At 34.4% G+C, this 25030-nt stretch overlaps 1 protein-coding gene across 1 annotated transcript; it reads left to right on the forward strand.

Annotated features, from left to right (window-relative positions):
- The first annotated feature begins 3544 nt into the window (after nt 1-3544).
- On the forward strand, nt 3545-19574 carry MGAT4C (MGAT4 family member C). The gene is made up of 4 exons (XM_053719236.1): nt 3545-3589; nt 4068-4217; nt 5359-5503; nt 18421-19574. The coding sequence occupies exons 1-4, from the start codon at nt 3545-3547 to the stop codon at nt 19572-19574; spliced, it is 1494 nt and encodes a 497-aa protein (XP_053575211.1).
- Nucleotides 19575-25030: the final 5456 nt, after the last annotated feature.

A 25030-nucleotide genomic window follows, 5' to 3' on the forward strand; every position in this document is an offset into this window, starting at 1 on the left:
AACAAGAGGGTAATGCCTCTCAAACCAAACCAGCCTGGAAACCGACGCAAGGCTGGAACAAGGGTAAGCAGGCCAAGAAGCCTGCTGCTGCTAACAAAACAGCATGAAGGAGTAGCCCCCGATCCGGGACCGGATCTAGTAGTGGGCAGACTCTCTCTCTTTGCTCAGGCTTGGGCAAGAGATGTTCAGGATCCCTGGACACTAGAAATAGTTTCTCAGGGTTATCTTCTGGAATTCAAGGAACTACCCCCAAGGGGAAGGTTCCACATGTCTCACTTATCCTCAAACCAAATAAAGAAACAGGCATTCTTACATTGTGTAGAAGACCTGTTAAAAATGGGAGTGATACACCCAGTTCCAACAGCGGAACAAGGAATGGGTTTTTACTCAAATCTGTTTGTAGTTCCCAAAAAAGAGGGAATTTTCAGACCAATTCTGGATTTAAAGATCCTAAACAAATTTCTCAGAGTACCATCGTTCAAAATGGAAACAATTCGAACGATTCTACCCACAATCCAGGAAGGTCAATTTATGACTACCGTGGATCTAAAGGATGTGTATCTACATATTCCTATCCACAAAGAACATCATCAGTTCCTAAGGTTCACCTTTCTGGACAAACATTACCAGTTTGTGGCCCTCCCATTCGGGTTAGCCACTGCTCCAAGGATTTTCACAAAGGTACTCGGATCCCTTCTAGCGGTTCTAAGACCAAGGGGCATTGCAGTAGTACCGTACTTGGACGACATTCTAATACAAGCGTCGTCTCTTTCAAAGGCAAAGGCTCACACAGACATCGTTCTGGCCTTTCTCAGATCTCACGGATGGAAGGTGAACATAGAAAAAAGTTCCCTGTCTCCGTCGACAAGAGTTCCCTTCTTGGGAACAATAATAGATTCCTTAGAAATGAGGATTTTCCTGACAGAAGTCAGAAAGTCAAAACTTCTAAACGCTTGTCAAGTTCTTCATTCTATTCCTCGTCCTTCCGTAGCTCAGTGCATGGAAGTAGTAGGATTGATGGTTGCAGCAATGGACATAGTTCCTTTTGCGCGAATTCATCTAAGACCATTACAACTGTGCATGCTGAAACAGTGGAATGGGGACTATACAGACTTGTCTCCAGTGATCCAAGTAGATCAGAAGACCAGAGACTCACTCCGTTGGTGGCTAACCCTGGACCACCTGTCCCAGGGAATGAGCTTCCGCAGACCAGAGTGGGTCATCGTCACGACCGATGCCAGTCTAGTGGGCTGGGGCGCGGTCTGGAAATCCCTGAAAGCTCAGGGACTATGGTCTTGGGAAGAGTCTCTTCTCCCGATAAACATTCTGGAACTGAGAGCGATATTCAATGCTCTCAGGGCTTGGCCTCAACTAGCAAAGGCCAGATTCATAAGATTCCAATCAGACAACATGACGACTGTTGCTTATATCAATCATCAGGGGGGAACAAGGAGTTCCCTGGCGATGAAAGAAGTGACCAAAATAATAAAATGGGCAGAGGATCACTCCTGCCACCTATCTGCGATCCACATCCCAGGTGTGGAAAACTGGGAGGCGGATTATCTGAGTCGTCAGACATTCCATCCGGGGGAGTGGGAACTCCACCCGGAGATCTTTGCCCAGTTGACTCAATTATGGGGCATTCCAGATATGGATCTGATGGCGTCTCGTCAGAACTTCAAGGTTCCTTGCTACGGGTCCAGATCCAGGGATCCCAAGGCGACTCTAGTGGATGCACTAGTAGCGCCTTGGACCTTCAACCTAGCCTATGTGTTTCCACTGTTTCCTCTCATTCCCAGGCTGGTAGCCAGGATCAAGCAGGAGAGGGCCTCGGTGATTTTGATAGCTCCTGCGTAAGGCAGCGACTTGGTCTTCACTGCACACTTTTGCCAAATTTTACAAATTTGATACTTTTGCTTCTTCAGAGGCTATTTTTGGGAGAAAGGTTTTGCAAGCCGCGGTGCCTTCTGTTTAGGTAACCTGATTTGCTCCCTCCCTTCATCCGTGTCCTAAAGCTTTGGTATTGGTTCCCACAAGTAAGGATGACGCCGTGGACCGGACACACCAATGTTGGAGAAAACAGAATTTATGCTTACCTGATAAATTACTTTCTCCAACGGTGTGTCCGGTCCACGGCCCGCCCTGGTTTTTTAATCAGGTGTGATGAATTATTTTCTCTAACTACAGTCACCACGGCACCCTATAGTTTCTCCTGTTTTTTTCCTCCTGTCCGTCGGTCGAATGACTGGGGTGGGCGGAGCCTAGGAGGGACTATATGGACAGCTTTGCTGGGACTCTTTTCCATTTCCTGTTGGGGAAGAGATATTTCCCACAAGTAAGGATGACGCCGTGGACCGGACACACCGTTGGAGAAAGTAATTTATCAGGTAAGCATAAATTCTGTTTTTCTTTTGTTTTTACTATATTAGTACATCATATTACAGTTGGTTGATGTACTTTTTAGGAAAAATAACAAACAATAGATAGTAAAATATTACATTCACTCATTTTGGGTTTAAAGCTGATGTCATATTTCAGTGTCAGATAGTTGTATGCTTCTCTGAAAGTTTTTAATAAAACATTTAAGACATTTTCCATAAATCTATGGACCGATAAGTAGTTTTTTTTTTTAAAAGCGATCTCCATTAAAGTCTATGGGGCAAATGAGTTAACACGGTCCTGAAGTTAGTGCGCGTCATGCACAATTTACTTTCAACTTTGCTTACCCTTGTGCGTTAAAAGTTTACTTCTGATGGTGTTTGCATGTGAGCAAAAGTACAAAATAGAGCGCTACTTGTATTCTTGCCCTGTATGTATTGCTCCTCAAAATTCCATCAGGCTCCAAATCTGAATTCAGTTTGTCACCCAATACCAATAACTTGTGTACTAATTGAATGTTTGTAGCTCCAAAAGTGATGCATTTTGCCAAAGGGTTTACCTTGTATTTGAATGATGAATACTTTATTTAACAGTTGTGAGACTCTTTACTTGGTCATGTTAGATTATCTCTGGACCATCCGAGCATTAGTATATTCTTAGAATTGGAAGCAAATTTGCATGTTTTAAGCAAATTTGCATGTTTTTGTTCTTGTATTTTAACTATACAATTGTATTATTATTCTTTGCTTTATTTGGCTTTCCATTTCTACCACATTGACTCTTCTAATTCTTATTTATTTTCACCTGATGGTTTACACGTCTTTATACACTAAAAAGCTGGCAAAACCAAATAGGTGGCACAAAGCTTATTGTGTAGAGAGATTTTTGTGAACTGATGCTTCTCTTGTTGAATTTGTGCTGCCTCCTCAAAAGTACCATTTATAAATACACATCTTTAGCAGAATAGGTTTTATTTATCAGAATTCAGCATCACTCTGATCAATGCATTGTGAGATATATTGACACAACCCACTTGTACAGACAATCAGGTTTGCAATCTGCAAACTATGTAATTCTCACGGTCTGAAAATTCCACGTTCTTAAACTATTATGCATATGTGCTAACATCTGACATTCTTTAGAAACATCTACATTTCCATTCAATATGGTCTTGACACAAGCACCTGTGTTATCACCAGCTGACAGAATGGTATGGTTTCCAGACCAGATATATGAATCCTCTGGTCAAATTCTAATAACTATCTGTTGTGTGAACTGCTGATTCATCGAATCAACATAATGTATTCCTTTGTCTGTTAATGACCTTATTGTTCAGCTGTCTACTTATCTTTTAGTCTAATAATCTATTGTATCCACAGTCTAATTATCTCTTAGTAAATAATTGTATTATTAATATAGTATATATGGTATTTTGATAAATGATCATACATATTACTTAAACAAGAAAATACAAAGGATTTGTTTCATTATTGTCTGTTTTACCTCTGCTGTGTTGATATCGTATAACCAAATATATTTGTTCTTATATGTCATGAATACATGATTACACACGTTAATGTTGCATAGAGCATGCATCAGTATTTCAAATGGTACAACACTATTTATTCTGTGTAATATGTTGTTAGTTGTGCTAATTAACAAAGCGGTTCATATTCTTTTTTTCCTAGGGAATTTATGTATTTCTTCTTAGAAGGACTGTGTTGAAATATTCTGATAAAATGAGATGTTTTCGAAAACGTTCAGCAATACCAGTTGTAGGAGTGCTAATAATTTGTCTACTATTCGTGAATTTGTACATTGAGGATGAATATGCAATGGTAAGAATGATAAATTGTGTACCCTAGATATAATCTTTGATGAATCATTTTTTTGATTTATAAATAAATGCTTTACCCGCACAGTTTGTAAAAATGTTGTGAATTAAATGTGGAGATTAAAAATTTTGCATTTAAAATGAATATCATAATATTAAATATGAAAATCTTATAGGGTTAGAGTTACTTAAGGTTTAGGTTAAATGTAAAGGGAATACTTATTTTGGGTGTTGTTAGGGTTAGGATTTTGATTAGTTTGAAGGGACATACAGCACATTGTTTATTAGAAGACTTTTCTGTGTTCTCCCAATAAATGACCATGCCAACTGAGTATAAAACTTCTTGAACACAATAACACGTGAGCTGCAATTTTTTTTTAATAACCCCCATGGCATGTAATCATCAATACACTCACTTATAATGATGTAATAATTAGGTTATTATCAAGTTCTTAGTGAATTAAGTCTAAATTCATGTTTATTAACTATTATATATATATATATATATATACTTTTTTTTTTTTTTAAAGACTAGAATAAAGCACATTTTTTATTTTGTATGTTCAAAGTATATTATATATATATTACAGTAATAACTTTTTATTGAATTAAAGGGACACTGTACCCAAATTTTTTCTTTTGTAATTCAGAAAGAGCATGCAATTTTAAGCAACTTTCTAATTTACTCCTATTATCAAATTTTCTTCGTTCTCTTGCTATCATTATTTGAAAAAGAAGGCATCTAAGCTTTTTTTTGGTTTCAGTACTCTGGACAGCACTTTTTTATTGGTGGATGAATTTATCCACCAATCAGCAAGGACAACCCAGGTTGTTCACCAAAAATGGGCCGGCATCTAAACTTACATTCTTGCATTTCAAATAAAGATACCAAGAGAATGAAGAAAATTTGATAATAGGAGTAAATTAGAAAGTTGCTTAAAATTTCATGCTCAATCTGAATCACGAAATAATTTTTTTGGGTACAGTGTCCCTTTAACTTTATGTATTAAAATATATTCTTTCAAGAATTTTATCTCTATCTGGTATTGTTTCAAATCTAAAAATCTTTATATTATATTTATAACTATGAAATAATTTTGTTTACCAACTTCTCTTCTAAAGTTTAACTTTTTCAACTAATGTAGGAAGACGACAAGCGACTACGTGACACAACAACTCATCAGTTGAACTCAGAGAGATACCTGCACACAATTAGAGATTTCTCTAACTTTCCATTGTCTATAAATGTAACTTATCGCATTTTAGCTGGGATGCCATTATCAAGAAAAAGTACGTATCTAGATATCAATAAAAAGCAACTTTATGTTTTTTCTTAAAAGATGTGGATATTTTTATACATAGTGCTATCATATTTACTATTATTCAGAGGCCAGGATATGCCATTTAAAATCTGCAACACCAAGTTCCCAAAAGATATATCTATTACAAAATAAATACATTTTATATAGACCTATCAGAAATAACACTGCACTAGCTCAACTGCGCTAAAGCTGAAGAGGCTTTAGAAATACTTCTACATTCTACATTCCTATGTTCTTCACTTGGAAGTTTAGCATGGTGTTTCCAACTTATTCTGCTTGATACTTACTCTTTATACATTTATTTACATGTCCTAATGTTATATACTATAAGACAGTGCTGATATTCAGACTAATGTTATATACTATAAGACAGTGCTGATATTCAGACTAATGTTATATACTATAAGACAGTCCTGATATTCAGACTAATGTTATATACTATAAGACAGTGCTTATATTCAGACTAATGTTATATACTATAAGACAGTCCTGATATTCAGACTAATGTTATATACTATAAGACAGTGCTTATATTCAGACTAATGTTATATACTATAAGACAGTGCTTATATTCAGACTAATGTTATATACTATAAGACATTCCTGATATTCAGACTAATGTTATATACTATAAGACAGTGCTTATATTCAGACTAATGTTATATACTATAAGACAGTCCTGATATTCAGACTAATGTTATATACTATAAGACAGTGCTTATATTCAGACTAATGTTATATACTATAAGACAGTGCTTATATTCAGACTAATGTTATATACTATAAGACATTCCTGATATTCAGACTAATGTTATATACTATAAGACAGTGCTGATATTCAGACTAATGTTATATACTATAAGACAGTGCTGGTATTCAGACTAATGTTATATACTATAAGACAGTCCTGATATTCAGACTAATGTTATATACTATAAGACAGTGCTGATATTCAGACTAATGTTATATACTATAAGACAGTGCTGATATTCAGACTAATGTTATATACTATAAGACAGTCCTGATATTCAGACTAATGTTGTATACTATAAGACAGTGCTGATATTCAGACTAATGTTATATACTATAAGACAGTGCTTATATTCAGACTAATGTTATATACTATAAGACAGTCCTGATATTCAGACTAATGTTGTATACTATAAGACAGTGCTGATATTCAGACTAATGTTATATACTATAAGACAGTGCTTATATTCAGACTAATGTTATATACTATAAGACATTCCTGATATTCAGACTAATGTTATATACTATAAGACAGTCCTGATATTCAGACTAATGTTATATACTATAAGACAGTCCTGATATTCAGACTAATGTTATATACTATAAGACAGTGCTGATATTCAGACTAATGTTATATACTATAAGACAGTGCTGATATTCAGACTAATGTTATATACTATAAGACAGTGCTAATATTCAGACTAACGTTATAAAATTAAATAAGGTTACAAGCCATTTGATAATTGACAGAGTCAATCTGTGCAGTACCATATGTGTGGTACTCTAGAAAAATTTAATGTTGCGATTTGCTAGAGTGGCAAACAAACTGTTAATTTAACACCTGATAATCTTTGGAATATACCATACACAGATAAAAAACAAGTGTCTTTTAGAAACACATATGTAGAATCAGCGGTTATATTTCACAAATTGCGCTTTTCCCTAGGAGTCTCTTATGCGTATCTAGCGGGGCAACATTAAAAGATACATAATAGCAATCTTAACATTTACCTAGGCAAGTGTGAGCTATAATCTGTATATGTGAGCCATTTGTAATAGAATCAAAACAGGTGACATATATCATAGTGTTACTTTGTTCCACTTGCTCACATCGGATATCTGTTATATAAGCAGGAGCTAAGCTAAGTATAGAACTTCATAGCGTTAACTATTTGATGTATATACCTGCTGTTGCTATACTATTTACATGTCCTAATGTTATACACTTTAAGACAATACTGATATTCAGACTAATGTTATAAAATTAAATAAGGTTTCAAGCCATCTGATAATTGACAGAGTCACTCTGTGCAGCACCACATGTGTGGTCTAGATAAATTGAATGTTGCAATTTGTTAGAGTGGCAAATCTATTTAATACCTGATAATCTTGGAAATTCCCTCTTCCCAACACTAAGCTAAGTATAGAACTTCATAGCGTTAATTCTTTGATATAGATACCTACTGTTCAACCGTAGACAATACCTTATGATTTTCTGAGTTCAAGCTAGTTTTAAAAGTGTGTGTGTGTGCGTGTATACATGTCCAGTTGAACTATTTTTTGTCTCAAATAAAGTTATTTAGTTTAAATGTTTTTGTTTATGAGACAATTTTAATATATTTATCTTTTTCATATTAATCTGCAATTGGATTCATGATGCAATCTTTTTAGAGACAGGCAGTCGTTTCTTTTGTCTTGCAAATTCTTTTTGCATTTCTTGTACATAAATGTGTATATTACTGCCTTAACTCTTGAATACAAGGGCTAGCTAATAAAAGCAATAATTATTGAAGTCCTGTGATTCTTATTTACAGACCCAGCACAATTTCCATCACTATCTTTGCTTCAAATCATTGTATTTCACTAGGTTTATCCTAGTTTTATTTTAAGAGGGAATTTATTCTTATAAATATGAATTTACAACAAGACTTACTCATCAGGCAACAAAAAAGGCTTAAGGAATTAAATCAACTATTCGACAAAACGAATATTGATTATACTCAAATAACAAAAGATGAACTTAACAATACTTTATGCAAATTACATCAAACATTATATAAACACACCAAAAGGTTGTGGAAATTGCCATTTTTTCGAAAAGTATGCAGAGCGAGGTATAATACCCAGAACTGAGAATCAAGGTTTTTCCAGCATTCACTTTAAACAAGGAAGAATTAGTTAAAGAATGGGAGGGTACCCTAACTGAATGTTCACTCAAACTAATATAAATATTAATAAAACATGATACTTTGGAATTAAATAAACTCGATGCAGAGATTAAAGAACAGAATGAGCTTTTAAAACAAATTGAGGAGAAATTTGACTTTGTGGAAACTTATCAAACATATCACTGATATCAGAAAGAACTTGATAAACTGGAGAGTGAATTAATTCAAACTAAAAAACACAAATTACAAAGGGATATAGATGATTTTCAACATCAGAGAGTTTATAAGTAGAGATAGCATACCTCTAATAGAACAAGGTACAATAGAAACCTCATAAGAGAAGACAATAGCGGTATAGATACTGAAACTGACATCTCAGACAATGAAAGTAATAAAGAGGATACTGAGCCAATGACAAGAGATCCATCAGCATCTGGAGCTCAAGCAAGTTCCATATCTACAATATCTCAACTTAATAATGATGTGTCTTTTTTAGCATTAAGTCACGGACAACAACAGACATCCAATACGATGCCGACAACCAAAGTAACGAGCGGAAACAAAAGGAAAAATACAGGCCCTCAGAGACAATCAGAGAGAAAGAGATAGATGAGTCCTTTCACAAAAATCAGGACCAACTCATGAGAATAATTAATCTAAGTGATCATGTCCTTACTACAAATCATAAAAAGGTTCTCTCGAAGGGACTAACTTTCTGCCCTACTAACATGCTTAATAAGTCCGAAATAACTAAAATATATCCAGTTATTTTCACGCAAACTTTTTCTAAAAAAGATGTATTCAAATAATAATGACCCATCTCTATTGAGTGAAGATTTAGATTCCTTAAAAGATTTGGAAGACTTATTGAGTGCGTCTGACAGTGACATCCAGAACACCTTATGGAAGAAATACCTAAAACCAAAATCCACTTTCATACCTTCTGTCTCTATTTCACCACAAGTGAATGTATTCTCTCAAATTGTATGTAACAAAATAGAACAACTACCTGTTTATAATGTAAATAACAACCTCACTTACTCTGAGAAAAGTGCCTTGAATGAGATAAAAACTTGGACAGATGTAGTCATTAAGCCCTCGGACAAGGGTGGAAATATAGTCTTATGGTCTAAACAAGACTATGTAGAAGAAGCCATGAGACATCTTTCAAACCAAGACTGTTATAAAAAAAACTCCTTTTTAATCCTCATTCAGAGTATATGGATCGATACAATAAACTCATTATAAGGATGTGGAATAATGGAATCATTTCTAAAACTGAAAAAACTTTCTTATACAAAATAATCCTACTTTAGCCACAATATATTTTCTGCCAAAAGTACACAAAAGTCTGACTAAACCACCGGGAAGGCCAATAGTGTCTGGTAACAACAACTTAACTGAGGCAGCAAGTAAATATGTTGATCAAAGACTGAGGTAATATCTGACTATGATGCCATCTTATATCTATGACACAATGGAAGTCCTACAGATTTTACAAAATCTGCATCTCAGTCAAGACGCATGGCTGATTACTGCAGATGTGGAATCTTTGTACACTAGTATCAGACATGATGATGGCATAAAAGTGATAAGGTATTTCTCATCTACTAATGAGTTTGATAATAAAGAACTTAATTAATTCATTATATCACTTCTAAGATATGTACTCACACACAATGTATTCACATTTAAAGATTGCTTTTTCCTACAGACACAAGGTATCGCAATGGGCACTTCTTGTGCCCCAACATATGCAAACCTATTTCTAGGTTTCTGGGAACAAAAAAATGTTTTTTCAGAAGGTATGGAAGAATTTACAAATTGTGTACCTCTATGGTTAAGGTATATTGATGATGTGCTGTTCATATGGGAGGGCACATGTGAGGTTTTAGATAAATTTTTATCTGAACTCAATAAAAACAATCTTAACATCAAATTGACATACCAAGCTGAATTACAAGAAATTAATTTCCTTGATTTGACAATTACTAAAAAGACTGATGGAACCATTAAAACAAAAGTACTAATACATTATTACATAAGATGAGTGCACATCCAGCGAGTACTTTGAAAGTGATACCATATGGAGAGTTTTTACATCTTAGGAGAAATTGTTCAAATGTCTCAATTTTTGAAAATGAGAGTAAACTACTTACAACAAGACTATTACAAAGAGGTTATAGCAAAAGATCTGTAAAAAAAAAGCCAAATATAAAGCACTTAAAACTGAGAGACAAACACTTCTCCATCCAAAAGCAAAGGATGTCTCCACAAATATTCCAAGGTTAATAACAACTTATAACCCTCCAATGCATCAAGTGGTGGAGATATTAAATGCAAGTTGGCACATTCTTGCAAATGACCCTGATCTCAAAGATATAATAGAAGATAGAGTAAAAATTGGGTATAAAAGACAGATAAATCTCAAAGACCAATTGGTACAAAGCCATTATGTACACACTCCCAAGAAAAGTGATACAGACCCTGGAATGTACCCTTGTGGCACTTGTTTGCTCTGTATATTTGTTAAAAAAACAAATGAAATCAAAGATAAATATGGTACAATCCATAAATTAAAACAACATTTTACATTCAGGTCTTCAGGAGTAATTTATGCAATTTACTGTGAATGTGAGAAAGCCTATGTAGGCATGACAACCAGAGAGGCACGGGTAAGAATTTTAGAACACAAAAATAATATAAAAAATGCAGAAAAAGGGGGGCGTGTCCGTGCAGCGTTCTGAATAGGACACATTTTCTGTAGGCTCCAAAAGATTTCTTAATAATCCGCTGATTATTGACTTTTAACAGCAAGAACAAAGCATATTGATTGAAAGCTCCATAGATCTGGTATCTGGGACCCATAATCATTTAATTTTGCTGTTTTCATGACATTGGGGACTCAGATCGGAGAAAGGCCTAAGGCGGCGGCCTGCTGTTAGGTATCCACCTCCCCCCCCTGGGAAGAGCCGGGTCATCGGTGCTGTCAGAAAATTCTGGCTTACTGAATCTCTTCAACACTCATAACTAACTGGACTCTAAGCTAATATACCGACAACATCTCAGGAAATAAATAGTGGGAAGAAGTGTGTGGGATCCTCTTTTCACATCCCCTGTAACAATGACTAGTATGGGTGAATCGGAGTTACATCACCTACTATCACCCTTGGAACGATTGGAGAAAATCTTCGAAACATTATCTGATAAGGCGCCATACGATTACTTGTTTAACAAAATTTGTACTAACAGTATAAAGGGCAATCAACGAGAAAGATCCTCTGATGCTAGCAATCAAAATGGTGCTGGCTCTACGGAACACATAACACCCAACACAGAGTATCACAAAAAATTTGCAAGACTTCAAAACATTATACCCTGCTATGGAGAATTACAGCTACTAATGGATTCTAATCCAGACCGCAAGCTTACCAATGTAACAGGTCTAGTCTTTAGGTGTGTTCAGAGCGGAGATCATTGCCCGACACCGGCACCACTCCATGCATCGGCACCCGCTGGAGGGCCAGACAGGTTTCAACTGGTGGAGTCGAGCCGGGGAGATGTCGTGCTTCCCAGGGATCCAGATGGAGGCTCCCGGTCGGGTGGGACCGCGGAGACGAAGCGCATTGGGGCGGTGAATGCCTCCAGACAGCGGAATGCCTTGCGCAGTGGCTTCAGTAGCGGACATGGAAACGAGATGGTTATTCCTTGTGCAAACTCGGGGCAAGCGGTTTCACAGCAGGCCTTAAAGATGCCAAAAATATTTCCAGGTCTGCTTTTAAATAGATGGACTGGCGTTCCGGAAGGGATTGGTTGGTGGAGCTGTCTGCCTGCCTCAGACGGGGACATTTTGTGCTTCCAAGGTGCTGAACACTTTCCAAGAATAGGAGAGGGGTAGTCTGAATATGCCCTTCTCATACAATACACTGCTGAAGCGCCGATAAACGGAACTCTGAGAATACTACAATATGCTTTGCAGTAGTGGCAATGATAATGTTGGGACATGTTTCAATGTGTTGTTAGTTTTACGTTCTATAGTTTAAATAGAGATCATTCTTGCTTAAATCCTTCTCATCAGACTTTGCCCACAGAAAAACACGGGGACTGAGAGTGATTGAATTCTCCGCTTATGTTGTGTATGGTGGATGTCAATAATCTGAGAATATCAACATTTAACCGTGCTTTGTAATGTTTTCGGTTTCTTGTCATTTACATGCTCAACAAGTTACTATTAATGACTGTATAATGTATATGCTCCACAGGGCGTGCGTAACATTGCTGAAAGAGATTACTACTTCCGGTGAATTTAATTATACTTACGCTATATTTAGAATAGCTTATCATGTTTTAGGAGCACTGAGGGGAATATCATGCCTTTGTTTAGTAAATATTTGGTCCACTGCATTAGAAAGCAAATAAGGCACAGAGGTCTAACTCACATATGATCCCTGATATGTGACCCACGGCCGGGGTTGCTGAAGGGTAGAATAGATTACACAAACATCGAAAGTGTTATCCTAACTCAAACACTTTTTTAGAACTAGCTCGCTCATACCTAATCCCGTAGCTGTTATGCTACTATAAGCCTTCTGTTGCTCAATTTATCCAGCAGTCACGAAAGGGCGATTGTATCACATCTTATAGCATTGAATATACTATAACCGATAGAAGCACAACAACCCTGCTTTTACTTTATAAGAATAGATATAGCACTCCAATTTCAGGTTTAGATGCTTACATTTCTCCACGCTCATTAGTTGGTGATGACGCCTTTTTACAGAGTTTTGAGTACTGTGAATTTACCGGAGGTGTGTGCAGACTACTTTAATCTCATATACCTGAATAGGACACCCTATTCCCATGCTCGTGCGTTCACACTTTTATATCTCCCAAAAAATACCTACCGTTAATTAACTTGCAATAAATATAGGGCGCTAGTCACACGAGCAACAGAGATATTATTATTGAGTTCAATTTTGGCTTGGATAAGCAAGACATTTTGAGAGGATTAAACTTTGTCATTGAGTTATGTAAATATTATCCTGGGAATGCAAATGTTATATAGTTAATGTCTACACGAGTTGACGTCTCTTGTTCACTTTTAAGCACAATTTAATTTCATGTGGAGGTAACCTAGCCTACCCCAGTGCTGCCTCATTATCTGTAACACTCTTGTTAATAGCTTGCTCATAGTGTAAATGTTGCTCAAGATTCTGCGCTACTGCCGAACATTTGCTTCCACATCCTTGCTTAATATCATAGAAAGGAGATTTGCCACACAATATTGTCACCTGCATCTTAGAAATATTGCAAGATGATGGCTCCCTATGGCTATGACCACTATTGAGCTATGGCCATAATATATAGTATGCTTACTTAATTGCTTATACACTTCAGAGGGGGAGGGGGGCATGGTCATTAATGCACTAATGTGTTTTTCCCCTAATGCTATATTAAACCATAATCCCAGTCTCCTGCTTAGCAGTTAAGATATCTGTCTGTTCCTTGAGGAGCACAGGTTGGACCTTATCATATTGTTTTAAGAAAAATTATCTCCCTAGCATACCAACATAAGGCGTTGAATAATATCCCCCCCCCCACCAACGCACTAAGTTATATAATCTGCCCACTAATTTATCCAGCCTCTAAGCATTATCTTTCCAGACCCTGATAGATTAGCAGATAATTAGTTATATCAACTCATGCATTGACTGTCCAGTAGATATCTTTTATTGATAACCTTTGCTCTGTTTCTGTTTGTTTTGTTCAAGTTGTTTGTTTTTTGTTTCAACTATATACAATCCCTACCTTTATGCTTGCATTACAGCACGGAGGACCCATGAGTGGTCCGCATTGTTATTTTAAGGGACAAAAATGAGGACATCTATTTCAGATCCACAAGCATGATTTTATAAAATCAAATTGACATTGTATTGCACATTCATTTAAAAGCATGTTCACTGTATCGTATAATTCCTCAATAAAAATTGTATAAAAAAAAAAAAATGCAGAAAAAGATCTACAAAAAGGGAAAAAAATTACCAGTGTTGCCAAACATTTTTTACTCAAACACCAAAGCCAATACAATATCGACTTAAATTCTCTGTAATACAGAAAATCTCCCTGGGTATTAGAGTAGGTAGTCTTGAGAACTCATTACTTAGGGCAGAATGCCGTTGGATATACTTATTAAATACAGTATATCCTTTTGAACTCAATTAATACAATAATTATAACGTATATTTGTGATTACACATACTATCCATTTAAAATTACATTGATAATAATGTCTTCTCATCAGGCAACCATATTGATATTTAAATCACAGCTTCAACGTACACATTTTCACTAGCATTATTATTTTGATTTATATCTACATTATTATTTATACTCATTTTGTCACTAGAATTATCATTCACTTTTTATTTATTCACTTTAGCTTATCGTCATTTCCTATATTTTTTTATGAAAACATATTTTACTACTATTATAATCTTAATGTTCACACATTTCTATCACTATATTTTTAGTATTTAATTATGGTTTTATTTTTCACATCTAAAAGATCATGCACTACATGCACACGTATATGCACATTTTAACACGTTGTTGCCTGTTAGGAGATTCAGTTTCCAAATCATTATGTGGATATCTGCAATTCTTTTGTTAGTTTGAGCATATAACATAACATCATTACTAAGGAAGCATTCTTCAAATTATGTTTAAATTACTGTAAAACTAAAGCATATCATAAGATCATTATAATTTTTGGGCACTTAAGTTTCATATAATTTATCAATATTTTTCAGTTACTAATGTGACGCCTCCTCTACTCTGTCTAGTAAACAACAATGGTAGCAAAAACCGCCCCGATTGGTTTAGACAAAGTTCAGTATTAGGTATCATAACTTCGAATGAGACTACAATGATCCAATCCCAACATAAGGGCGGGTTTAACATACGGGTATTACCTGCTCAATTAGGTGAGCGCGTACCCCTCCGAAGAAGCGTTATGTGAAAGGCGCGTCAGGGGCACTTTCACAAGATCATAGAACCTCTCTGTGTTTTCAGTTGCTTACTCAGTTACATATTTATTTACACACGTCTACTGGTCATAATGATCAAGTCACCATAATGTTAATACAGTCTCCGCTATAGAAGAGACTTTTTTAGCTCAGCTCTGTTTTGCCTTGAAACCAGATAGGTTAATGTTAATGACAGCCTCCACTATAGAAGAGGCTTTTATAGCTCAGCTCTGTGTTGCCTTGTAATCATATAGGTTAATGTTAATGTCAGCCTCCGCTATAGAAGAGGCTTTTTCTTGGAAGTTTAGCATGGTGTTTCCAACTTATTCCATTTGATACTTACTCTTTATACATTTATTTACATGTCCTAATGTTATATACTTTAAGACACTGCTTATATTCAGACTAATGAAGAGGCTTTTATAGCTCAGCTCTGTGTTTCTTGGAAGTTTAGCATGGTGTTTCCAACTTATTCCGTTTGATACTTACTCTTTATACATTTATTTACATGTTCTAATGTTATATACTTTAAGACACTGCTTATATTCAGACTAATGTTATAAAATTAAATAAGGTTACAAGCCATTTGATAATTGACAGAGTCACTCTGTGCAGTACCATATGTGTGGTCTAGATAAATTTAATATTGCGATTTGCTAGAGTGGCAAACAAACTCTTAATTTAACACCTGATAATCTTTGGAATATACCATACACAGATAAAAAAACAAGTGTCTTTTAGAAACACATATGTAGAATCAGCAGTTATATTTGACAAATTGCACTTTTCCCAAGGAGTCTCTTATGCGTATCTAGCGGGGCAACATTAAAAGATGCATAATAGCAATCTTAACATTTACCTAGGCAAGTGTGAGCTATAATCTGTATATGTGAGCCATTTGTAATAGAATCAAAACAGGTGACATATATCATAGTGTTACTTTGTTCCACTTGCTCACATTGGATATCTGCTATATAAGCAGGAGCTAAGTTAAGTATAGAACTTCATAGCGTTAATTCTTTGATATATATACCTGCTTTTGCTATTTACATGTCCTAATGTTATACACTTTAAGACAATACTGATATTCAGACTAATGTTATAAAATTAAATAAGGTTTCAAGCCATCTGATAATTGACAGAGTCACTCTGTGCAGCACCACATGTGTGGTCTAGATAAATTGAATGTTGCAATTTGTTACAGTGGCAAATAAACTGTTAATTTAATACCTGATAATCTTTGGAATATACTATACACCAGTGACGTGCAGTGAGGTCAGAGGCTGGTGAGGCACTAGATATGATACGCTGGAGAAACACATGTACAGAGGGTCACAAATACCCCCAACAGGGCAGGTTTAAATGATAGCTGAACCAGTGCACAGGTGACATAATCAGGTGATGAGTGAGAGCAAGTTAGTAACCACTGAGTTACTGATCAGCTGATTACTTCACCTGTGCACTGATTCAGCTATAATGAAAACCTGGCCTGTTGGGGGTACTTGAGGACCATTGTTGAGAAACACTGCACTAAAGCACCACCGCAGCCGCTTTGACATTAAATAGTCTTCTGGAGGGTATACACGCGTTTATATCCTGAGTGTGTACCATATATTATGTTTATCAAAGTGAGAGTAACCGGCTTACTACTTAGATCCAACAATTAATAATTCATCCACGCAATATTATTACTTAAATACACCATTAAAATAGTTAGACTGATGTACTGAAAGTTATCCACAGAACTAGTGAACCATTTGCATCCTTAGTTTTAAATTAAATTCTTTCTATGTTAAGTCACACTCATTGTCACACAACTGTTAAGTTAAAAAACGAGACAAAGGGTCTCAGTATGCCCTGACATGTTTCACCTTTCGGCTTTGTCAAAGGTGGGGCGCCCGCCATTCTGCTGGACATTTATAGGCTGAATAATACTGGGCTCGTATGAATCAGACCTATTGATTGGTTCCAAGAGGTCCGTTATTGGATTGGTTCTTCATGGGGTGTGTGGATACGTCACAGAGCATCTTCTATTCGCTGTAGCTGAATGTGTGCTAAGTGACATCCTATACTAGAACTGAACTGAAAGTTTACCTTAGTAACGAGATCCAAAAAATATGAGAGACAGCAGACTGCAATGAAACTTTCCTTCTTATTCTATTCTTTGTTGAAGAGATACTTAGGTAGGTAGCGTGCACCTACAACAACACTTTCACGACTTTTCAAGACTTTTCAAGTTTTACTACAATCAGGAATAAAGTGCACACACATTTTAGTCACTTTGCCAAAAATTACATCTGTCTTGTTGTATATTACTTCAGAATTTTTCAGACCAAACATAAAAATACGGTTGCAGAGGTTTGTGGTATCATAGCACTGGGTCATGGGAAAAAAGTTTGAAGAACCCTGGTCTACAGGACACATTAGTTATTTTTCTTTTTAATTCTGGCTTCCTTTCTTCATATGTGATATTATGTGTTGCTTCTAAAGACAGATCAATTCTAGATTAATTATTAATGTTATAATGTTAGCACCAATAACTGACCTTAAAGACATAGCTTCTAAAATATCATATGAATGTTTGAATGGAATTGTAAAAGTTAGATTAAAAAAATGCTTAATATGCAGTTATATATTAAGGAGACACTAAAGTCAAAATTAAACTGTCAGGATTCAGACAGAGCAAGCAGTCTTAAACAAATTTCCTTATGTCATTGGCTCACCCAATGTGATCAGCTATTCTCAGTACTGCCTTGTTGCTCCTTCAACAAAAGGATACCAAGAAAATAGAGCAAATGTTCTAAAAGAAATAATGTGGATATTTATTTAAAACTGCATGCTATATCCTAACAACAAAAGTACAATTTTGGGTTTCCTGTCTCTTTAATTAAAAAAAAAAAATGTTAATGATTTGTAATAATTATTTTTTTATCTATATGCAGGATACCTTACAATTGGACTGTCATCTGTAAAACGGAAAAAAGGCAATTATTTACTAGAAACAATTAAATCCATTTTTGAACAATCAAGCTATGAGGAACTTAAAAAGATTTCCGTAGTTGTTCATCTTGCAGAATTTGATATGATCTGGTGTGAGAGCATAGTAACGGATGTATCTCGAAAATTTTCCCACCACATTATTGCTGGTCGATTAACAATTATCCATACACCTGCAGAATATTACCCTATGCTGAAAGGTTTAAAACGAAATTACAATGATCCAGATGAACGTGTGAAGTTTAGATCCAAGCAAAATGTTGATTATGCTTTTCTCCTAAATTTCTGTGCTAATCTATCAGATTATTATATGATGCTTGAGGATGATGTCAGATGTTCCAAGAACTTTCTGACTACAGTAAATAAGGTAATTACTTCACATACAGGAGGGTACTGGGTCTCTTTAGAGTTTTCAAAGCTTGGATACATTGGTAAACTGTATCAATCCCATGACCTACCAAGATTAGCCAACTTTTTGCTAATGTTTTACCAGGAAATGCCTTGTGACTGGTTGCTGATTCATTTTAGATACCTTTTGGCTCAGAAAGATGTCATTCGTTTTAAGCCATCTCTCTTCCAACACATGGGATATTACTCATCTTACAAAGGTGCTGAAAACAAACTTAAGGATGATGACTTTGAGGAAGACTCATTTGATATACCTGACAATCCTTCAGCCACTATCAACACAAATATGAATGTATTTGAAAATTATGAGGCTTATAAGGCATACAGCAGCACTGAAGACTATTTCTGGGCAAAATCTCCTTCAAGCGGTGACTTCTACCACATAGTATTTGAAAAGCCTGTCAAAATAAGTAAAATTAAAGTCAGTACTGGAACAGAAGACAGACAAAATGATATCTTACATCATGGAACATTAGAGGTTGGGGAAAGATTAGTTGGAAATAAAAAAAGCAGAAAATGCACAACTTACCTCAGATTAGGTGATTTCACAAATGGGAACTTTGAAATTGAAAATGTAGATCACAAAGTTCTATTCAATATTGACTGCATTCGAATTCTTGCAACTAAAAATCAAATTGATTGGCTAATAATCAAGAGTATTAGTATCTGGACTGATGACTCAGCAAACTAATGATTATACATTGCTTCCTAGTGGAAGAATGAATGACATTACCAGTTGAATGCCAACTGGTTTATTTCCCCAAGGGACTAACATTTTGCTACAAGTCAAAATGCAACAATAAATAATTGCGGAGATAATTAGTTATATTTTAATATATCTGTTAGATGATATATTTAACTTTACCTGTGTTTAGAGTGTTCTCTTTTTTATATAAAAGAACATCAAAGTTTCTTCCAGATTTTAAATGCAAGTTTTATTTTCATTTCATTTTCTATTTCTTAATTTAAACTGGTATACAGCAGAAAGAAAAACATGATAAGATTCAATTTTGAAAGTATATTGTTTTTGCACAGTATCATTAATTTCTCTATACTTGTATTGCTAATTCATTTTCTGTCTCTTGCTACCTCTTTGACCCTTCCTATAAAAAGCCCTCATTAGATTAAAATAGTACAAATAATGTTTTAATGCACAAGGGAAACTTTATTCAGCACTGTGAAAAAACACTGTGGCGAAAGCATACATTTTTTAACATACACTATCTGTTTTTACTATTTTATTTAAGAGCTGCCATTTTTTATGGTATAATATAAGGGGTTAAACTATTTGCTTATTCTGATGATATATGATTTCAATACACCATTCTCTCAAATGGTCTATTGGTTCAGTTGAATTGTTAATCAGTTTACATTGCTATGGAATTGAGGATGAATATTTAATCTACAATTTTCCATGATAATCTACAAATGGAACAATACCTTACAACTCATCAATGATTGTAATATGTAGCCTCAAAAGCACAGCATTTCTAATATAAATCAAACCAATTAATCTACTTATGGTCCATTAAGGGACACACTACCCATATGCTAAATCATTTGAAAGTAATGCATCATAGCTGTTCTGTCATGTGTGATCCTTCTTCTTTTTACTGTCATCAGGATTCTGAGAAAAACACCAAATACACATCATTTACTGTGATCTTGTGGGATATCACCATAATCTCACAAACTTTTATAGCAAATTAAAACTTAAGAGGGAAATAAAGTGACTGTGGCTGCACAAGCCAAGTGCATGCTCTCTTGTAAGTCTTGGGACTAGCATCCTAATTGAATGCTTTAAAATCTTCTCCAATGGGAATTTTGAAGTAAAATATCTTCCTATTTACATAGACATGTTCATGTGATATATTTCTAGCCAGAATCTTACAGATCATCACTATCAAGTGGTTCAGCATAAGGGCTACATGCCCCTTTAATAAAAAAGGCAAATTCAAAGAATCTAATAATCTTATGCATTATAATGAAACCTTCTGTTATTGTCTCAAATCAAATAAAACAAAGTTAAAAAGGGTTATTTAAGTATAATGGTGTGCCATAATTTATTTCTAACTTCTATATACAGAGCAAAAAATATACCAATACATCACTTTCTTCTCTAGACCAAACTGTTTTAACTCATTGTAAACAGAAAGATTTATTAAAAGAAAAGTGAAAAAAAAAAATAAAAAAAAAAAAATGTAGATTTGTTTACATCCTAAATTTGCCCTAATAAGACATAGGGGCCGATTTATCATTCCCCGGGCCAAATACCTCTGTTTCCACACGAGCGGAATGGATGTGTTAAGCCTAAATCCTATCCAGTAGTTTGTGCCCTAATTGAGAAGAAACTCTTCAGTGTATTATTGCCAACATGTAAATCATGCTCATAAATCATTTTGAGGGATTTTATGATATAATTTTATTTTTTCATTCATGCTCATATTTCATTATTTCAAACTATGCCAACTTGTGCTTATTCATATATTAAAACTGGATCATCTGTACAAATACACACAAAAAAAATAAAAGCCTCAAAACAAAACACAAATGAAAACATAGCAATTGATTATTACTGCCTTACGTATTTGAATGCATTTTATTCACATAAGTAATAACAAATCAAAACATGTGTCTTATAAAACGTGCACATTTAGACTTTTCTGCACTAAATGAATGCCGAAGATGGCAGCCAAAAAACACATTCAGCAATTTTTGGAGCCAAATTTATTCTTGTTAATTTGTGGATTTGCACATATAAAGTGTGTTGGACTTTCACAAGAAGAAATCTGGCTCAGAAAATTGCTGAATGCAGCCGCCATCCTTGGTATTCGTTTAGTGCAGAAAAGTCAGAATGCGCATGTTTACTAATTAATAATTCTGTTTCATTTTGTGTTCATTTTAAAATTTGTAAAACATCCAAACATATTAGACATATCTTGCTTTATTGTAAAGTTGTGTTTGTCCTACGCTCCATAGAAAGAAAAAAAAAACATTATTTTTTTTTGTTTTTTTTAGGCCTCTCAAGGTAGAATGGCTCAAAGAACATTTAGTTTTACACAAGAACAAGAGATGTTTAATCTTTTTTTTAATTGCACAGTTGAACATTCAGATAATTATATTTATGTATATTTCAGAGAGTTTAAAATATGTCACCTTTTATTAAACTAGAGTAGAATCGTGTTAATTAAAATGCAAAAACTCATGAACTTATCAGCAGCACTGCTTTGCAAGAGAAACAGCCAAGTCCTTGCACATTGACGGATAGGTCTGCTTTGCAAGAGATCTGCACACATTGATTTTATAAAATTCCTTCTATTATCAGATTTTCTTAATTCTCTTGGTATCCTTTGCTGAAGGAGCAGCAATGCACTACTGGGAGCAAGCTGGACACTTATGGTGAGCTAGTTCCCATCAGTGCATTGCTACTTATGATTTTCACAACTTTTTGCATTTATATATGAAATGAGTGGTCCCTTTAACAACTCAACCAGTAAACAAATGGTTGGAAAAAAAAAAGAGAGAGATAGAGTTGATTTGCACATGTGCTTAAAGCCATTATTCTAAAGACATGAAATTTCTACAGATGGGAGTGTCAACATTATTCAATAATAATCCAGCAATGTCCTTGTATGTAAGCTTCAATTTTGTGCTTTGCTAGTCTTACCCCCGTTAAATTTATATATATATATATATATATATATATATATATATATATATATATATATATATATATATATATATATATATATACTGTATATACGTTGATTAAAGGAATGACTCTGAAAACTTGTCATCTTATAAATGTATAGTTGGTCCAATAAAAAAGTATCTTGTTATTTTGATATTTATACATATATATATATATATATATATATGTACAAGCTACTTTTTAAAAACACTTCTGCTGCCCAGAAAAAAAATCTCCTGTAGGCAATAGAAAATGAATAGATTTTTATTACAAACACATCCCATGATCAAATATCAGACAAAACAAAATAAATTTAATTTAAAGCATAGTTTTGTCTGTGCACGTCTAATAATTAGTAGTAAGTGTATCTATGATCAGTCCTATAAAGTAAAAAACATTAATGTGATATATCTATTTTCTAAGAGACAAAAATATTTTATGGACTTTCCATTAATCAGTTAATTAAATTTAAGATTTTTTTTTATTTTATTTGGTTTTTATGGTTAGACAGGAGCGGTTATAATACTGTTCATGATTGCTGTTTTTAGTCAGATAAACATAAACATTTTGTCTCCAGTATCTGATTACTGTTTAGATATGTTTAGTTTGTATTTATTTGTTTAATTGTTTACATTTGGTATATTAAACAAAAAATAGTTTACAGAAAAAATGCATTAATAATGTCACAGAAAAAAATATGAGTGAAAATAAGGACAGGTTAACATACATGCTTACAACAGGTAAAATATAATACAGGTATCAATTTTGCAGTCCCATAACTACAATTATTATATATTTTTTTAGTATGTATTTGTTTTTTTTTATTTCTAAAACCCTATTTCTATTTATAACAATGACATTTAAAGCCAAAATGCCTCCACAAATCTTCACTAAGCCCTAAATTTTATATCTGTCACTTAATAGCAATGGGGAGAACATTTGACTGTCCATCTTTAAAATAGAGAACTTGGATCTAGTAGAGATGTCATAATTGTAATACTTTTCATGTCTATTTATTTATATGTCATCTATCTATCTATTTGTCATATATCTGTCATCTATATATCTGTCTGTCTATCTATCTATCTATCTATCTATCTATCTATCTATCTATCTATCTATCTATCTATCTATCTATCTATCTATCTATCTGTATATGAACTAACTCCAGATCATGACTAAACCTAATAGTAACTTATTCTCTATGTATTATTATGTTTGGGCAGACACAATAAGCATTATGTTTTTATATTGGTATAGACTAGGATATCTAGCAACTCATATGTGTAGTCGGTGGTGGCTAGTGGTGTTTAAAGTCAGTAGAACAGACAATATTGAACCCCCCATACTCAGCTCATTGGTCTGCATGGGTTTTCTATGTTGAGACATCACTAGTATACAGTTGTACTAAAATGCTGCGATTTGCGAACTCATAATAACCTCCATAATATCAAGCAGCCAAATATGAGCACATATGTTCCCTTTGAGTTATAAATTTACCAAAAAAAAATCATATTAAGCAGCAAGTCGGTATATTTTTAGAAATTCTGAAAGAGTATATGTAGATACAAAAATGAGAGCCAAAAACAAATTTGTAAAACACCAAGACTCCCTATCCAGCCTTAAACAAAACAACATTTCTACAAACATATTAACATAGTAGATGAGGTTGAAAAAAGGCAGATGTCCATCGAGTTCAACCTATACAAATCTTAATATACTTACAATAAAAGCTAAAGTTTCTCTTGAATAAATCCCATTAAAAAAGAGTCATATTTTTCTTGATGGTCCAATTGTTTGTTGGTCTATCCCCATGTTCTTCCTTCCTTTATGTAACTAAGGACAACAAGAACCTTCACAAGACCCATCCTGATTTCAACCACAGGTGTCTAAGATTTGTTCTTCCGTTCTCTTCTTCCCAAGTTTAGAAAATACACATTGGGTGCCATGATTAAGGCTATGTGCTCACACTAAAATCACATATACAGCACAATATAGTCTACTGACCACCATCAAATGTATTAGACAAACCCCTAATGTTTCTCACTATCTCCATATATGCAAACATTTGTGTATTTAGAAGAACTATTAACATTTTCTTTTTAAACAGGATATAGAAGTGACTATACCACCAGACCTGACCTGCACTTTTTGTATTTTTCCCCTAAGATCTTCGCTATTCACTATTCTGTAGTAAAAAGATAAATTTGAAATTTCATGAAAGTCAAAATGAAACTCTCATGGTATCAGATAGAGCATAGCATTTTCATTTTAATCCTGCTATCAAATGTATTTTGTTCTCTTGGTATGATATTGTTTGTTGAAAAGCATACTTAAAGAGACTCAGGAGCAGCAATACACTACTGGGAGATACAGTCACTGGTTATTGGTGGCTATAAGCGGAAGAAGTGAAAAAAATGTTGTGGATTCTTCATAAAATAAAAACAAATTTATTT

The sequence above is a fragment of the Bombina bombina genome, chromosome 6, assembly GCF_027579735.1.
Source record: "Bombina bombina isolate aBomBom1 chromosome 6, aBomBom1.pri, whole genome shotgun sequence".
NCBI lineage: Eukaryota > Metazoa > Chordata > Amphibia > Anura > Bombinatoridae > Bombina > Bombina bombina.